Genomic DNA, 18,098 nt, shown 5'->3' with positions numbered 1-18,098 from the left:
CTTCCTTGTGAAACGGGTTTCGTAGGATCGCCGAGGATGGCGGGTAAGGCTCGGGACTGTTCTTGGTACTGCATATGTGACCTGCGTCGGTGCGTTCTCATGGATGGAACACTTTGGGACAGTCGTGATGTGATCGCTCTGCAGTTGCGCTAGTGTAGCTGGATGGGCATCTGGCTGTTTCCTGGTTACCAAGTCGTGATCATGTGGTGGCTGCGAAAGGGTGCCAGCTGTTGAATGCGTCCTTGGGACGGTTCGCTGATGCGCCTGTGAGGTGGCTTGTTTATGCGCCTGTGAGTCGCCTGGTTGCTGCGCCGGGTGGCGGTTTTACGATGGGTTTCTCGGCGGGAGCGTCTTCACGACGGCTTGCGTTGTTCCAGGTTTTGTGGGCGGTTGGAATGTGAGTGCGTGTCCACCGCACTAGAGTACTGCTGTTCCGCAGCAAAGAATATTCATCCCGAGTACAAGATCGTCCAGCACGTCCCTCATGATGAGAACAAAGAGGCTGACGCGGGCTTCTCCTAGCTGGATGGTTAATCTAAGCGCTCGAGTTACATCTCGGCCGGTCCCATTTGCTAGCTTGACGTGGGAGCGCACGGCTCGGAGGTTCCTTTCGTCTTCGAATCGTCTGGCAAGGCGCTCTCTTATAAAGCTATGCGAGGCCCCGGTGCCGGTGAGAGGTTGTCCATCGACCGTGACCTTTTTCCGGATTCGGCTACGATCCTGTTGGATCGCGGTGGTCAGTTTCTATGGGCGTTTTCCGGGATCCTCGGGTAGTTCCGTGATACTAGAGGCCCTTGTCCATTTCGCGGCTTCTGGTTTCTGCACCAATCTATGGTCCGAATGCCCCGTCGGGCAAAATCTAGGATTGCGACATTGCCTGGAGGCGTGTCCCTCCTGTCCGCAGTTGCGGCAGGCACTGTGTACGTTGATACGCCCCGTGGGCGGAGATGGCTGAGTCTGGTTGCTCTGGTTTACGGTTGGAGTCCGGCGTGTGACGTCGGGTTCCGTCGTCGCAGCTGCTGTGGCGCGCTGACGTTTGTCGAATAGCTCGGGTTCATCTTGTTCCTTAAAGTCGTCAGTTGTATGCCCACGGAGAGATCGTACTCCGCGGCTGCGTGCGACTTCGTAGTTAACAACTAGTGTTAACTCGACCAAAGTCCTGAAATCCTGTCGACGTGTGAACATCTGTGATTTGGGAAGCATATTTTCGTAAATGCGTTCTAGCTCCTGCTCTGCTGTAAATCCTGCGCGTTGCATTTGGAGTCGTAGGTCCACCAGATATTTCTTAAATGGCTCATTAGTCCTTTGGTAACTTGTGCGGTTCTCGTCATCCAATCGTTGGTAATATCGGCGCGGTAGAAAGAATTCAAAGAATTCACGGCGCACCTCGGTTCAGGTTTTACCCTGGGGACCGCTGGTACGAAACCAGTTCTCCGCTCGTCCTGATAGTAAGACACAAAGGGCGTGGAATAGACACTTCCTCTCGATCCGGTAAGTATCCCCCCGTTCCTCCAGATTCTCTATGAAACTAAGCGCATCTGAGGTGCACAGTCGCCACTTGGTGACCTTGTCCACCAACAGATAGCAGGTGTTCATGTCCAGCTGTGTGGGGGTTGTTCGTGTGCTTCCTTCCGACTTCCGAGTCGAAAGTGAGATACTTTGTGGAATCGTGAGTGTCTGGCTACCACTGGGCTTCTCCACCTCGGGTGGGAGCGACGATATTGGTTTCCGTATTTGAGTTCCATCTTCCCGAGTTCGGTCAAGTCGGCTTCGGGTGTACTACCGTTCGGTGGCTAACGGTTCTGTCACAAGTGCGTAGCAAGAGCGGCTTGCTTTCGATTCACTGCGATTGCAAAGTAATTGATTATGCACTAAGATTATCCTTGAGGATATGAGGAGAGAGATGAAGAAACCTATGCTTCCTAATGGCGACGGCGTCGGCTGCAGCGTCGTCGTTGTCTGTATGGGTGCATTCGCAGATCTTCGTATTTTTTCAGAGCTTCGTCTGAATGTTTCGTGCCTATTTCTCGTGTATGTCTCGCGTCGTGTGCGTCCACGCTTGGGAACTTCGGGTCCCGAATGTATACGTGCCTATATTTCGCATCGTGTGCGCCGACTTTCCGAACTTCGGGTCCCAAAGGACAAACAGGATAAGTGGCTAAATGGCCTAGATTTGGGTTGGGATAGGTTGAGAAGGTGGAAAGGGATTGATCAGTAAAGGATCCTTCATGGTCTCCAGTTGGACAGGATCAGCCTATCAACCGGATAGCGACGCCTGTCCACCCGACAACCGTGCGTCACTTGGATCCGGGCACAGCCCCCGCCACGACATTTACAAATGTCCTCCCGTCTTTCGTGTCTCTTAAAACTAAGGTGTCCTTACTAAAACTATCCCTAAAGCTATCCTTATCACTTTATTTACAGATGCATACAGGTATTTAAACGAGGAACTATGGGTTCCTCACACACTAAAGGCAAATAAAGAAACTTATGTTATATAATGAAATGGAATGAATTATATAAAGAACTAAATAAAATAAAAGTTAACTTTGATAATACGTATAAGTCACTTGCACAGAATAGTAGCAGTTTTAATGTCAGACGCTAGGCCCCACACATCTTTGGTCACTCGGCAAAAATTAACGGAGCTGAATTGGGAAGTGCTTCCACATCCACCTTATAGTCCGGACTTAGGACCTTCAGATTTCCATTTGTTTCGCTCTCTTCAAAACTCTCTGAATGGTAAAAACTTTGATTCAGATGAGGCTGTCGAAAACCACTTGTCTCGATTCTTTGGTGGAAAAGATCAAAAGTTCTTCGAGCGCGGAAATATGCAGCTGACCGAGAGATGATCATTAGTGGTCGAACAAAACGGTCAATACATAATTGATTAATTACAAGTCCTGATATAAATAAATCATCTTTGAAAATATTGAAAAAAAAACATGACTTTCTTGCCCACCCAATATTAAAGACTCTGATACTAGTTTTTGATAAAATTTGTGTAATAATTACTGAATTTAACATGGGCATGTCCTAGGCTGTCATCAATAAAAATTCAACAACAATTCATCGATGATTCACGTTTTTAACTCTGAATTTAGTGATCTTGTTTATACCTATATTCTCTATTGCTCTGAATTTAATAATTTTGTTTATATTTATAAATTATTTTCTTCTTTTTAGTTCGGTTATTTATAAAAGCTTGTTTTTTTTTTAGTTTTTTTTTTAAATATTATTTATTTAAATTAAATTGAACTTTTTATTTTATGTTGCTGTAATGTAAGAAGTGGCAGTATTTAATAAATCTTCCTCCTTGGAGGGTCCGAGGAATTAATTCTTTTAAGTCTTTGCCAAGTCCGCCGAGATGCAAGTCTCCCGTCAAGGATATTTGGGTGTGACGAGAGCTTATTCATATAGTGTTTGGATTGTTCATTGATAATACACCCAATCAAGGGAACTTTAAGGTGCCTCGTTAAGTCAGTGTTACGAATGAACCACTCGGCACCAGTAATTCTCCCCAAGAACTTGTTTTGGAAAACCCGGGCGCGACTCAGATTCGTTTTAGCCGCAATACCATAATCTTGGATCCCGTAGTTCCAAGTGGGGGCAAGTATGGATATATGATTGCCTTAAGTAGCCAGTACAGCCTTCTGGCCTTATTCTCCAATGAACACCTAACTGTACTAGTATGCTTGGCGAAGGTTAATCGTGTGTCCAAGGTTACCCCCAGGTACTTATAACTCTGACCTGCTCAAGAAGCTCTCCATGCAGGAAGAGGCTGGGCACGACTCCTTTCTGCGAGAGTGGGTCACTACAGCACCCTTTGACGGTTTAATGGGTATATTCCAGCGACAGGCCCAATTCTTAAACCTCTTGAGGTACAACTGAAGCATGTTTAACAAAAAGAAAGGAATTTAAAATTTTTAAGTCCGTACTACGTTTCCTTTAATAACTGAAACCTATAGCACTTAAACTCGTCTAATATTCATAGAATTATAAAAAAGACTATCTTTAAAGATTAAAGATAAACACTGAGAACACTTACTGATTTTATTAATGAAACAACGGTTTTTAAAGCTAATCATGGCTTGACATAAATACCTATGTTAACAGAAAAAGTGTGTAAGAAGTAATGTGGGTTACGGCATCTTAATATACGGAGAGATAATGCACCACTCCACTTCCTCATGATAGCAGAATATACACGTGCACTTGAGCTGGTTATTTATATACATATGTTATACATATTTTTATGGCAAATACATATTGTTGCGACTGAAGAGTGATTTTATTACATATTGTTGTGTCAGAATATTATTGCTTATAACACTATCAACGTGTGTACTTTGCTTAATCTGAACAAAGTATTATTGATAAGTATATCCACCTAAATTTTGTATACCGAGTCGTAATTTTTCCCATATTAGTTTTTTATAACATTTTTTTGTACAACTTTTATTTTTTAATAAAATACTTACTAGCTTAGTTTAATAAGTATCAAACTGAAATCCTTGGCACATTCTTAATGAAATCAGACAACTATAATAAATATTTATATATATGATAACTTAAAGTTATATTGTAGTTTTATTGTAAAATCAAATCGATCCAATTAGTTACGTAGCGTGAAAATAATAAAACAATAACATTTAACTTTCTTTTTGACTTCATAATGATAAGTTTAATATGTGCTAACACACTATTCATTGTTTTCAGCTTACAATGAACGATTTCAGCGTACATAGGATAATTGGCCGCGGGGGTTTTGGAGAAGTCTACGGATGCCGAAAAGCAGACACCGGAAAAATGTATGCTATGAAATGTTTAGACAAGAAGAGGATTAAGATGAAGCAAGGTGAAATGCTGGCATTAAATGAAAGAAATATGCTGCAAGCAGTCAGTACTGGAGTAAGATTATTAATCTTATTTGTATTGTACATAAATAATAATATTATTTCTTTAGATCGATTGTCCCTTCATAGTTTGTATGACATATGCATTTCATACGCCGGATAAACTTTGTTTTATATTAGACTTAATGAACGGTGGCGACTTGCACTATCATTTATCTCAACATGGTATTTTTAGTGAGGACGAAATGAAATTTTATGCGGCAGAGGTAAGATATTTGAAAATCTATTTGACCTTACTTTTACAAACATTTATGTTGTATACTAGGTCATTTTGGGTTTGGAACATATGCATAAACGTTGCATTGTATACCGTGACTTAAAACCGGCCAACATATTGCTCGATGAAAACGGACACATACGAATTTCTGATTTGGGATTGGCTTGCGACTATTCAAAAAAAAAACCGCATGCTTCAGTGGGAACTCATGGATACATGGCACCAGAAGTGCTCTCAAAAGGAACATCATATGATTCTTGCGCTGATTGGTTCAGCTTCGGCTGCATGTTATATAAATTGCTTAAAGGTCATTCTCCATTTCGACAACATAAAACAAAGGATAAACATGAAATTGACAAAATGACATTAACTATGGTATGTTGAGCCTAATGTTACTTTATATATATAAAGTAAAACCGTTGTACACAATGGCATAAATCTAAAATTAAAAATATTTATCAATATATTTTCATACCCGTTAAAAAGTTAAAAAGAACAAGACCTTTATAGCCTAATGCGTAAACTGTGTGTAACAGGCTAAATCTTGCATAATGGCCCCTTCAAGTATTTAAGATCTGCTTTACGAGCGAAGTCGCGATGTCTGTTCGTCTCTCACTCCGTATTAAACAGTAGCGATCAACTTTGGTGACTATCTGTTGCCCGCAGATAAATAGGACCCACACATTAGTCTTTTTTGTACACCTGTATTTACTGTAATTTTTTGTTGTTCCAGCTGAATGTTTATATATCCATTGAATTTATTGCATTTATATTATTTCTTAAGAGGCTAAAAAGTCTGATCCTGAGTTATAGCAATTTTTTTAAGCAAATTGCCTTATTATGATAGAAATTGCATTTTCTGATAAAATATAAATATTAGAAGTTTAGTCTGAAGTTTGCGACGGAGTCATGTTAGGCCCTATAAAGTATTTATATTTTTGATCAGCATCAACAGTCGAGTTAATCTAGCCATGTCCGTCAAACTAGTCTCTCAGTTTTAAGCTATCTGGATGAACTTTTGCAGATAGTCTACACTCTCGCTCGTATATAAGTCCGAACGTGCCGGATCGGACGACTATCCCATATACATCCGTTGGTAGCAAATTATAAATATGGATATGTGCACTAAAAAGCGTACAAAACAAGGTAAAATTACAAAAGTGCTTCCACCTCATGATCATATTTCTAATTAGCTATAGTTGCTAAAGCAACGAACTGACAATTACAAAAAAAAATCAAAGATAACTTTGGCCCTTTGAAATATATTTTCATCGGACATTTTCGAAAGTTTTACAGTAATATTATAAATGTTGTTTTCCTAAATTATTGATCCATTTGTTTTTGTTTTTAACAAGTATATCTTTAGACACAGATACCACAGACACACGTTGATACCATATTTGAAAATTATTATATTCGGTTTGGCAATCCGGCTGGAAAGCGACGTCCTTATTTTGCACACAAAGTTTGACGTCGTCTACATAAAGTTAATTATTAAGTAATGTGAACAATACCGGACTTAATTTCCTCCTTGCGGGACTCCAGGCCCGGAGAATAGTTTTAAAGGAGATCTTTTGTATCCTGCCAGTCAGATAACATGAAATTATTTTAAAAATATCATCACAATGAAATCCCAGGGAATAAAAAGCAGGCGAACTAGCCCGTTCAGGCTCTGCAGGGCTATGCGCTGATAAATAAATACCGATCTCCCTGAACTGGGTTCAAGCAACGATCCACGACCATTAAACAGACTGCCAACCAGGAATGTTTAAAAAAGATTTAGCACAGGAGATCAAAGAAATGTTGGCCCAGTTTCCACCAAAATCGAACAAGAGCACTGTTATCCAACAGCAAACGGGATATCAGCAGGAATACGGCGGTCAGCACAGTACATTGAGAGATTGGATTGCACGCAATGAGAATGGGACTGCCAAACAATCCCATCTGTAAAAGCTGCAAGCAAATTACAGAGCAAGCGACACCGGAACATCTGTTCTGCTTCTGCCCAGCGCCAAATCACTTCACTTCGGTGCCTACCAAATGGAGTTACTTGCAAGAATAGGAAAGCTGCAGGTATCAGCAATCTTATACTTCTTTACCGACTCATGATAGAAACGTTTGGGAAATTAGGTTAGGTTAGGTTAAGAGAAGAGAAGAGAGACTTCATGAAGCAAATTCGGACGCAACAACCCCTTACGTATATTAGGTTTCCGGGCCAAATTGCTATCTAGTAAAAAATGCCTTTTTACTTTGTATTTGGGGTCAGCCTGGTCGATTTTGGGTGGACCCATAGCTGCACCTTTTATTTTTTGGTCAAGAAAATGATGACCGTCTCGTCTGCGTTGATTGTAAGTCCTACCTTATACCTTAATAATTATGCCTATGTCGTCCGCGTTAACTGTTATCTTGTGGCCCCTTTCCTCTCGAGTTTCTTGATTAGGTCTTCGGCCAACAGAATTCACACGAGGGGCGAAAAAACTCCATCTTGCGGCGTGTCACGGTGTCCTCCTTTTATCATGAAAGTGGTCTACCAATCAGATTGTACCCGTCTTCTCGTCTATCCAGGAGTTGATGGCGGGGTGCGTGTTGATTGCATCTATACGGTCTATTATTGCGTGTGTGCGAACGTTGTTAAAAGCTTCGAATATATATTCAAACACTTAGAGAGCATATCCTTAATTGTACAGGGCTCTCTAAATGGTGGCTACTAAAAAATGTAATACCGTCTCCACCGATTTGGCCTGTAGTCCTTTTGACTAACGTGGCTGCTCCTGCCTGTCTTCGGTAAGAAGACAATCTGAGTGGTCCTTCTTTGGATAGGGATATATCCCGAGCTTAGGCAAGTTGTGCAAATTGCGTAGGGTCATGGAGTGATCACTTCTGTGGCCGCCTGGGAATATTCCGTCTAATCCCCGGGAAAGATTCATGGCACAGTGGGTTCTTCTAGAGGATATAAGATCTGTTGGGAGATAATACCCTTCTTCAGGTTATAGGTGCTCATTGAATTAGGTGACCTTTGTACATCCTGGAAAGTGCGATTGCATTTGTGATGTAAGGGTGTTTTCACTGCCCACAGTGCACTATACGTCGTCGCGTTTGAGTTGACTATAAATGGTAGGTTGCTTTGATAGCATCTTTTTTGGAGCCGAAGTCTCTCTACGAGTTTATTTGGCGCCCTGCGTAATCTTTCTTTCTTGTAATCCCTGAGTGGGATTTTATAACCATCGTTAATTATATAACCTTTTGCTTGTTAGGCGATGTTCGGAGCAGACCGCTAGCGCCTAATTGTGCGCGCATGGGTGTATGGCTGCACCTGCTGCGCTCTTAGCTTTTCTCTTTTCTTATCTATTTCTTGCCTTATCTTTTAAGCTAAGCTACATTGTAAGCGTTTTTATATATATTGAAGCTATTCGATCGGCAGTTGCAGCTCCGACCAGAGAAGTGAAAACGAAAATATACACAGCATATAATAACCTATTCGTGCGTTATAATTATTGCTTAAGGGTGGCAAATTCGTTGTTTTCTCATAAATAGGCGACTTTTAAAAATAATAACTTCTTAGTTATTGCGTCGGAGCGAAAGAACCCTTTTCCACTACGGTGACTTGGTCCTCTTTCTAATTGTCGATTTCAGGCATGGTACGCGTCTAGTAATTCCTTGAATATTAAATTAGTATTAGTATTAAGAGTCACTCACCCTGTCGCCCCTTCAAAAGAACCTTCCGTATGGATACAGCGGTTTTGTTGCAGCTTACCGATGGTGGATATAATTTGTTGTATTTAAAGACTAGTCCGCCAACGCCATTCCCCGAGTCAAACCATGGCTCTTGGACCAAAGTTATATCGCTGGAGCCTTCTCCATGGCAGTGAGGAGTTCAGCCCATGCGATCTTACTCTTATAGAAATTAAGCTGAATCACCCTGATTGTTATGGGTACTAGGCTCAACTCCATGTGGCGGGCTGACTGCCATGATCAGGTTTTTTAGCACCCGGTCCCCTTAAACAGCTATAGGTAGGAGCAGGCAAAGGTAGCCTTTGGAATGGACGAGATAGTTCCATCTCCACCACCTTCAGCATAGTCCCCTCCCACAACGTTTCCCATTAGTAGACCGTTTGCGTTAGCCACACTTCAAGATTTTGACCGCATTCAGCGAACCCGTACCATCAAATGTGAGCTTTGGCGATTTAGGATCTTCCTCCATAACTTTGCCATTCTCATCGTTCCATCAATGATTTCCTTAAAATGTCGTTTCGTCACCTTACTGGTTTTCGCGAACTTCTTATTGGGTTTTTTTGCTTTTTGGGGAGGGCCTGCCTCTTAAGAACCGCGTTTCCGGTTGATGCCGGAGTGCCCTTGATAGCACGTTCGGCAGAGCTTACTTTTGGTGGCAAGCATCTCCTCCACTTTGTTTGTCAATCCGCCCGTGTACGTCATTTTGGGAAGCTTGGCGAACCGTGGTCTTCGATTCTTTGCTCAGCCCACGTAAGCTTTACATTCTCTTGGAATAGGGCGCTTTTTTCTGGAGAAGGCTCTGAATGCGAATTAGCCTTGTATAGCATCTTTGTTTTTTTTTCCCCCCAACTCTACGTGGGGAGATGGTGCCTGGTTCCGGCGAGCGGAAAAAAGGAAGAGGAAGAATGCCTATTCTTCTGTGTCGACAATGTCACTTGTGCGAATTGTGAATTCCACTGTGTTTCGGAGCAGTAGCGCCACAATTGATATTACCTGCTCCCGTCAAACCAGAGGTGTAACAACTGGGGACACGCAGAGAGGGTTACTCCCCTCCGTGCCGGCCGGTGGTAGCAATCACGCCCTTCGTCAACGCTTGGGCTGATATCCCGGACCCGGTTGAATCTTTCCGTTCTTCCATACTAAGGAAACCAACCAACCATGCCTAGTGGTTACTTCCTCTGGCGTTGAGCGGAAAAATTGAATCGGAGATTTAGCTGGGCACTGCACTACCCCGAAAAGAGCATGCGGCATTAAAACGTTGCACAGGAATATACAGTGCCCATTTCCCAGCCTGCGCAAATTAGTATTTCGGATTAAATTTTTTGAAAATCGGATGACTATATACTTTATAGCTGCCATAGAACGGACGTTAAATATAGAGGAAAATTCTAAATTATTAATGTAAAACTGTAACTGTAGAACTGTAAGTATAATAATTATAGTGACTGTTATGAAAGTAGGAATTTCTACGGAATATACATAATTTATATTGTATTGATTAATAATAATCGAATTGCAATCTGCAAAGGCATACACACTTCCTTTTTTGTTATATGCTAATTTTTTGGGTAAATCAAAGATTTTTAAATATCATAGCTAAGCCAAAATGCACTAATTTCTATTCGGAAAGCCATTTTAGGCTCTGCTATTGATGTTCATTAATAAACTATTTTCTTTATGCGGTCTGAAATAACTTCTTTTTGAAATTATAATACCCTACAAGGGAATTAACAGTAAAAAAAAAGAAACATAAAAGTTATTTCTGAAAAGCCCTAAAAAAATAAGCTCGTTTTTTATATTTAGCTTGAAATGTTAGAATAATTTAAAGTGTTGAAAATGTTATAATTTGTAATTGTATTAATTTCTCAATCGTTCCCATGGTGGTTGCATAATATCGTAGTCCGTAGTCTTTTCTCAGATTTTCCGATTGTTTTTTTGGAAGCTATATGATATAGTCGTCCGATCCGGCCCGTTCCTATATATATAGGGAAAGTATATAGAAGACTAAGTGCAAAGTTTCATATCTATATATTTAAAAATGAATCGCTGTTCCTTAGTCTCGCTTAAAACTCGAGAACAGCTAAACGGATTTATCTTATCTTAGTCTTGAAATGTTCATGGAGGTCTAGGGAAGGTCTAAAAGCCGATAAAAATAAAATAATTAAAGGAAAAATCCTCAAAACAACCCTTTTCCATTTCGTATACAAACGGTTCCTAAATCAAATGTAGAGTCAATTTGAACTTTATTCTTATTTCATAAAGTTCTTATGCCGCCGGTGGTAGCTCAAAGGGTTGAGACGACAAACACTGGAACCCGTAGCACTGCCGGTCCGGGTTCGAGTCCCGGTAGTAAGTAGCATGGTCACCCCCGGACCTTCCTTCCATTTTCCATTGAACTTCTCCCCTCACTATTGTAAAAAAGTTGCTATACTACGGTAATTGTACAATAAATAAATAAAGAGTCGACAAAGAGTCAATTGGCAATTGCCTAAATCATTAAATCATATCTATTAAAATAGTCTTTGCATGTGCTTTGGAAGATCTAATGTCGCGTTCCTAAACTAAACAAAAGTGAATCGCGAACGCGACAAAATTTCATAGTCACAAAAAGTAATAAATCATTTGACAAAAAATATGTCAATCATTCTGTCGCACTTCAGAGCACGGAGAGTTATGGCTTCAACGTCTTAGTAACCAAGTCAATAAACTAAAAAAAAAAATAAATTAATAAAAAAAATCAGAACAAAAATTCGGCGACAGCAAAATTGATGCGAGAATGAATAACAATTTAATTTGGGATGAGTGCACGATGGCGGATAAACGAGCTTTGACCGATTAGTAGATCTATCGGTAAAGGATTTCACAGGTGCTTCTCGTCATCCTAAAATCTACGGCTGTCAATGAGGTAAATGCTTGTCTGAAATCGTCCTCTATGTGGTGTCAACTCAAGAAATTAAAAATTGATTATGAAATTGCGAGTCACTTTACATAAGGACGCCTCTGCTGTTGAATTCTCAATATTCCTGTAGAAGCTTCGATTGGAATGACATCGGTCCAGGCAAATTATTGCGAATTCACGTCATTGAAGGAGGAACACATCATTCCCGGCATTGCCCAAAATAATAAAAATCTCGATTTGATTAGTGAACGAGCAATACAAGCTACGAAGAATAAAGACGTCGATAGTTTGAATTCTATTAAAGGTTAAATCGCTGGAGAGCTGCATTCAAACAAATCCGTCGAGGGCGTGACCGACGAGGATTAACCGACTAACTATCCGAGCCGCATAATTTACAGCTGAAGGTTGGCTAAATCATAATCCTGCTGTGGAATCTGACTAATTCGAAATTGTGCAATGCTACGCACGAGAAACTAATGAACATTGCAAATCGATTTAAGTAATGATCATCAAGGCCAAATTCAAAGAATAGGAAGTCCTAATACTTCCATTTCAATTTAAGGCGACCTTCTTCTGAATTTTAAAATTTATAATACCCTCCAAGGGTATATAAATCTTGTAAAAAGTGTAGTAGAGAGCTTATTAGAGAACTACTTGGCAAATAGTTCTACAATGTTAATTGCTTTTTGCTGCTGTCTGGCATTTTTTCTCCGAGACTTTATTTATTCTAGCGCCGCAATATAAATAAAAAAAATTGTTCCGAGTGTTAAAAAATTGTTCCGTGTTAAAAAATTGTTATCCATTGGTTAGGTTTCCTTAGGTACAATTAACAGTATCTCCAGCGACACATTCGGCTACCGAATCTTCCCAAGCTCAGAATCATTGAGGACAATTGAGGACAGGATTGTGCCTAGGGAGTCTCCTGTTGAAAACTCAAATGTTGCACGCCAACGGCAACTTCTCGTCTAGGGTACTGGTCGCTTAAAACTTTTAAATTTGGTGCCCTGGTGCCCTACATACAAGAGCATATAAGACAATCAATAGGTACAAACCAAATTTGATTTGCTGCCATCAGCTACACAAATTCAATATCGAAACGGATTGGGAGGTTTTTTCTAAGCATTTGAAAAGAAAAAGTGACTTACGGTATTGCGTTATGTGGTCGGAAAAGGACGGAGTGAGAAATTTGTTTGCTGAGTGGCTAATGACAAAACAAAAGAGCGTAAGAATTTTAGAAACGTTAAGCTGCACGTACAATAAGTCAAAGCGAAGGAAGCACAAAAAGAAATTCGTAAAGATAAATAGAAGAGAGTGGTAACACAAACTAAATTGTTAAATTTAATACAATTAAATCACACGACAAGAAATTTATATGTAACATCGACAGCTTGTAATTAAATGAGTACCAAATAGCTAAAGACAAAATATGACCGTTTGTTTCAAATTAGAATAGGTGAATAGATGACAATATATTGAAAATATATTGATCGTTATTGAAGTAATCGTTAATTTACCGTCCCTCAGCTGGGATTTTCTGTGTGATAAAATACGTATCGGAGTTTCCGAAAATCATATCAAGTGTATACAAAAATAAATAATAAATAATATCTGTGCTCACATTCACGTAGTTTCACATACTATGAATCGAATATAAACATAGCTTAAACTAAAGCTCTCATCTTTTAGATCTTCATCGTGTTAAGTCAGTTTTTTCGCCTAGTCCCGACGGAATTCCTGGCTGTATGCTCAGGTACTGTGCCGACGCCCGTCCTCTTCTAAAATTGTTTACCTTATCCTTAGAAACCTCCCACTTTCCCCTTATTTGTAAGGAATCATTTATTATTCTTCTCCACAAACACGGTGGGAAATCCGAATTCCGAAAATATAATAACTCCTAATTTGCACCACCTTTGAAGATCAGTAATTTCTCCATGTCAACATGGATTTATTAAGCGAAGATCAACAATAACTAGTCTTTTGGAGCTCTCTTTCTATATTATTAAGGGCTTCCATAATAAATTTAAGACAGTTGTAATCTATACTGATTTAAGCAAAGCATTTGACTCTGTTAATCATTTCCTTCTTGCTTATGAATGAAGTGGACTGTATTAATGTTTTCTGAGGTTTTTTGAGTTTATTAAGTAGTAGCGATTTAGACTAATTTATGCTGGTATAATAATAAGCGCATTATGTTAAGCGAGCGCTTGCTGGTAAAGTTTAACTATAACTAACTGCCGAGAATATAAAAACGTGCAGCCAACCAAAAAGAAAAGAAAATCGCGTGATATGTATATACATATGCATATATGCTGCCTTTTCGGCTATGCATGTGAGCTTAAAGCACAAGACGCCTATGATCAATAAACTAGGACCGATTATACGCAACTAATAACAATTGATAATAATAGTAATATTCAATTCCTCAACATACCGGCCCCCTGAACGACGGTTCAGCAGAAGCACAGCAATTATCGTGATAGGGCGCATGTAGACTCCCTCGGAGGTTTGCACTGTGACCACACGGACCTTCTAATCCTGGCCAGGATGAACGTTTGTAACTCTTCCCAATAACCACTTGCCTGGCGGTTGGTTTGGCTCCTTCAATACAAGAGTGTCCAATTCAACATTTGGAGCATCTTGTTGCAATTTAGAACGAGCTTGAAGTGTATTAAGTTCCAGCGTTTCCAGAACCCCTGAACCTTGGCCTGTCTCCAGTCTTGCAGTCTGTTCATGTTCACTTCCAGGAAAGATGGCTCTGGTACCGAAGTGAGAGGCTGACCTGTTAGAAAGTAAGAAGGGGTTAGGCACCAGAGAACTGCAAGAGTATGATCGGTCCGGTTCGATCAACAACGCTCAAGCCGATCAAAACTCTTCACAGCGCATCGTTACAACTTGTTCGATCGAGCTTCGCCCACAATACGAACGATCTCTTTCAATCGGCTTGCTTGTTCTGTTTGCTGATTCAAACAGATTGGTTCGTACTGGCATGATGATCGAAACTGATCGTGCAGAAAAGAACGATCGAGCCCAACGATTCATAAGAGCTCGGGGTTCGCTCATGTTGCGCTTGATTTGATTGTGAATGATGCAATCAGAACGAAAATATGTACATAATTATATGTGCGCAGAAAAGAAGTTGCGATGAATAGAATTAACTGAAACAGATTAACTTCATTTATTTGTCATTTTATATCCTAAAAACTAAAATTCAACAAATAGTATGCTCAGAACACTAAGGAACACAAATTCTTCTTCATGAAATAATCGGAGTGAATCAAACCCGGTTTGACCAAAATAAATTATTGTGATCGGCCTGATTGCAAGCAGCAGTCTGGAATCAACAAAAATCATACCGCAACCGGGCAAGAGTGATCGCAACTGAATATTCGCTTCGAACATGCTCCCTAACGATCATACAATTTTGTTGATGCAAAGTTTTGCGTCACAAAAAATCCAAGTCAATGATCGGGTATGATCGTAAAAATGTTGATCGTTGCAGTTCTCTGTTAGGCACAAAGGGCGAGAGTTCAAAAGCCCTTCAATCTGAATTAGCAGGGTCGAAAATTCCTCGAATGTGAGTGACCTGCTGCCAATGACTCGTTTTAGGTGCAGCTTTATAAATCGCACTCCAGTCTCCCAAATTCCTCGAAAATGGGGTGTAGAAGGCGGGATGAAATGCCAATTAATTTCGTGACGAAGCTTTACCAAATTTTGGTGTCCGACTTTGGATGTTTTGATCGTTACAGGTCCACATAATCCAAGCCATAATGCAAGAAACAAGTTCTGCAATAAAATACAGTTTAGCGGACAAGGTTTCGAGCTCCTAGAATCCAATATCTTTGACGTAAACTATGAAACGTGTATTCGACTCCAGCGTGTAGCGTCGCAGCATATTGGTATCGAATTAATAAATCAGCAATTGGCGATTCCTTAGGGAATATTATGGGATGTTTTGCGTCGTCTTTAGCCATAGAATTATCTATGCGACCACCAACACCCATTACTCTCTGCTCGTCAATAAAGGGGTTGTATCTGATCAACTTCTACTTCGACAGTGTCTGTCCGTTGAATAGCTGCGTGTATTCTACTTTGAAAAATTCCTTCTGAACGCAGGCAAATATCCTAGCTCGTGCGTATTGAAGTTCCCACGCTGATAGGAACACCGAAAGTCGATTCCTTCTCAAGACGATGAACAAAACGAAAGCAGTAGCTGAGTATCCTTAATAACCGAGACCAGGAGGAGGTTTTGTTGATCATACGAGCGAGCGCATTTCCGTCATCGGGAATATGTAGATTAACCTTGGGTGCAATCCTTCCCGCTAAGCACTCCTGTTCTTCAGTCGACAAAACAAACTTAGCTTTAACGGGTGGCTAATTTGAACATGACTGCGATAGCCAAGCGGGTCCATGCCACCAAATTTGATGATCGACGATGACCTTCGGAAGTAGTCCTCGGGATGCGTCATTTGCAGGATTATCTCCCCTTCGAATATGTTCCCAATAGATTAGTGGACAAACCTCTAGAATTTCAACAGTGCGACTGCAAACATATGTGTTCCTCGTCCGAGGAGATGATGATAGCCAATGCAGGACTATTTCAGGGTCTGACCCTTTTTTTTATTCTGGAAATAGGAAGAATTAGTGCTTGTTTGACCAAAGAAATCAATTTTGAGAGCAAATGGGCTGCGTTTAACTCAAGTCGCGGAGTGGAGATAGGATTTATAAGAGTAACGCTATTTTTTCATTATCAATCTGACCGCATATCCATGGTTGGTTTCGAAGCGACTACTGATGACAGCAGCATATGCATGAGACGAAGCATCCCAAACATTCCCAACATTGTCCCAAAACTGAAATCGAAAAGAATCCTGTTCTTCAGCTCGGTCAAACTTTTTCGTGCTGAACGCGCAGTGTTATAAAAACTATTTAACTCGTTGTAGGGCCCAGTTCTCACAGGACCCAAAACAGTTTTATAATTTCGTTAACACTAAACGTAAACCTAAAACAAATCCTTCCTCGCTTTCATTTGAAAACACTACCGCAAATAATGATCAGGCAATAGCCGATCTATTTTCGCAGTTTTTTCAAACAACCTATTCTAGCTCTTCGTATATATACCAGACTTATTCCTACGACATACCCAAATCGAACTTAATTTTCTGTCCTAGCCTAAACGAAAGCTCTCTCCTTTTAGATCTGCATCGTGTCAAGCCAGTTTATTCGCCAGGTCCCGACGGAATTCCTGGCTGTGTGCTCAGGTATTGTGCCGACGCCCTGTGCTATCCCCTTCTGAAATTGTTTACCTTGTCCTTAGAAACCTCCCACTTTCCCATTATTTGGAAGGAATCGTTTATTATTCCTCTCCACAAAAAAGGTAGCAAATTGGATGCCAGCAATTATAGAGGAATCTCTAAGTTGTCGGCCATCCCAAAATTATTTGAAAATATTATCACCCCTCATTTACAGCACCTTTGTAGATCGGTTATTTCTCCATGTCAACATGGTTTTATTAAGCGAAGATCAACAACAACAAATCTTTTGGAGCTCTCTTCCTATATTATAAAGGGCTTCCATAATAATTGTCAGACAGATGTAATCTATACTGATTTCAGTAAAGCATTTGACTCTGTTAATCATTCTCTCCTCGTTAGAAAACTCGATTCAATGGGTTTTCCAAGTGATCTTCTTAATTGGATCTCTAGTTATTTGAATGGCAGGACGCAAAAGGTCCTCTTTAAGAATAATTTATCCAATATTCTAAGGGTTACATCTGGTGTCCCGCAAGGAAGCCATTTGGGACCCTTATTGTTTACATTGTTCATAAATGACCTGCCCAAAGTCTTGACTAACTCCAGAGTACTTATGTACGCGGATGACGTCAAGCTTTGCGTGCAATACAATGACGTTGCCTGCCAGTCGGATTTACAAACAGATCTTAATAATTTTCAAACTTGGTGCCGTGTAAACTTATTAAACTTAAATGGCTCGAAATGCAAGCTAATGACATTCTCTCGTGTCGCTCCTAAGCTTGCTACTTACACGCTGAACGGCTGCTCTTTGGAAAGAATTAATACAGTTGACGATTTGGGCGTCCGCTTGGACCCAAAACTTGACTTTATTGATCATATTTCGTCTATGGTGAATAGGGCCAGGGGTGTGCTTGGATTTATTAAACGGTGGTCGAAGGAATTCAATGACCCCTATGTTACTAAATCCTTATATACTTCCTTAGTTCGTCCTATCCTAGAATATGGATGCTGCGTTTGGAGCCCTCAGTACGGCGTCCATAGTAAACGCATTGAGTCGGTTCAAAAGAACTTTTTACTTTTCGCTC

At 40.4% G+C, this 18,098-nt stretch overlaps 1 protein-coding gene across 8 annotated transcripts in view; it reads left to right on the top strand.

Annotated features, from left to right (window-relative positions):
* The window catches only part of Gprk1 (G protein-coupled receptor kinase 1), a 195,309-nt gene that overhangs the window by 115,202 nt on the left and 62,009 nt on the right, over nt 1-18,098 (top strand). For all 8 annotated transcript variants that reach the window (XM_086832971.1, XM_086832967.1, XM_086832968.1 and 5 more), the window contains 3 exons: nt 4,720-4,911; nt 4,967-5,122; nt 5,182-5,508. In XM_086832971.1, coding sequence (XP_086689097.1) covers nt 4,720-4,911; nt 4,967-5,122; nt 5,182-5,508 — 675 coding nt within the window. The remainder of the gene's footprint in view (nt 1-4,719; nt 4,912-4,966; nt 5,123-5,181; nt 5,509-18,098) is intronic.

The sequence above is a fragment of the Drosophila serrata genome, unplaced genomic scaffold, assembly GCF_035046125.1.
Source record: "Drosophila serrata isolate PLE 108 unplaced genomic scaffold, ASM3504612v1 contig_261, whole genome shotgun sequence".
Classification (NCBI taxonomy): domain Eukaryota; kingdom Metazoa; phylum Arthropoda; class Insecta; order Diptera; family Drosophilidae; genus Drosophila; species Drosophila serrata.
Note: the sequence above shows the minus strand (reverse complement) of the source record. Positions and strands in the feature narration are given on the sequence as shown.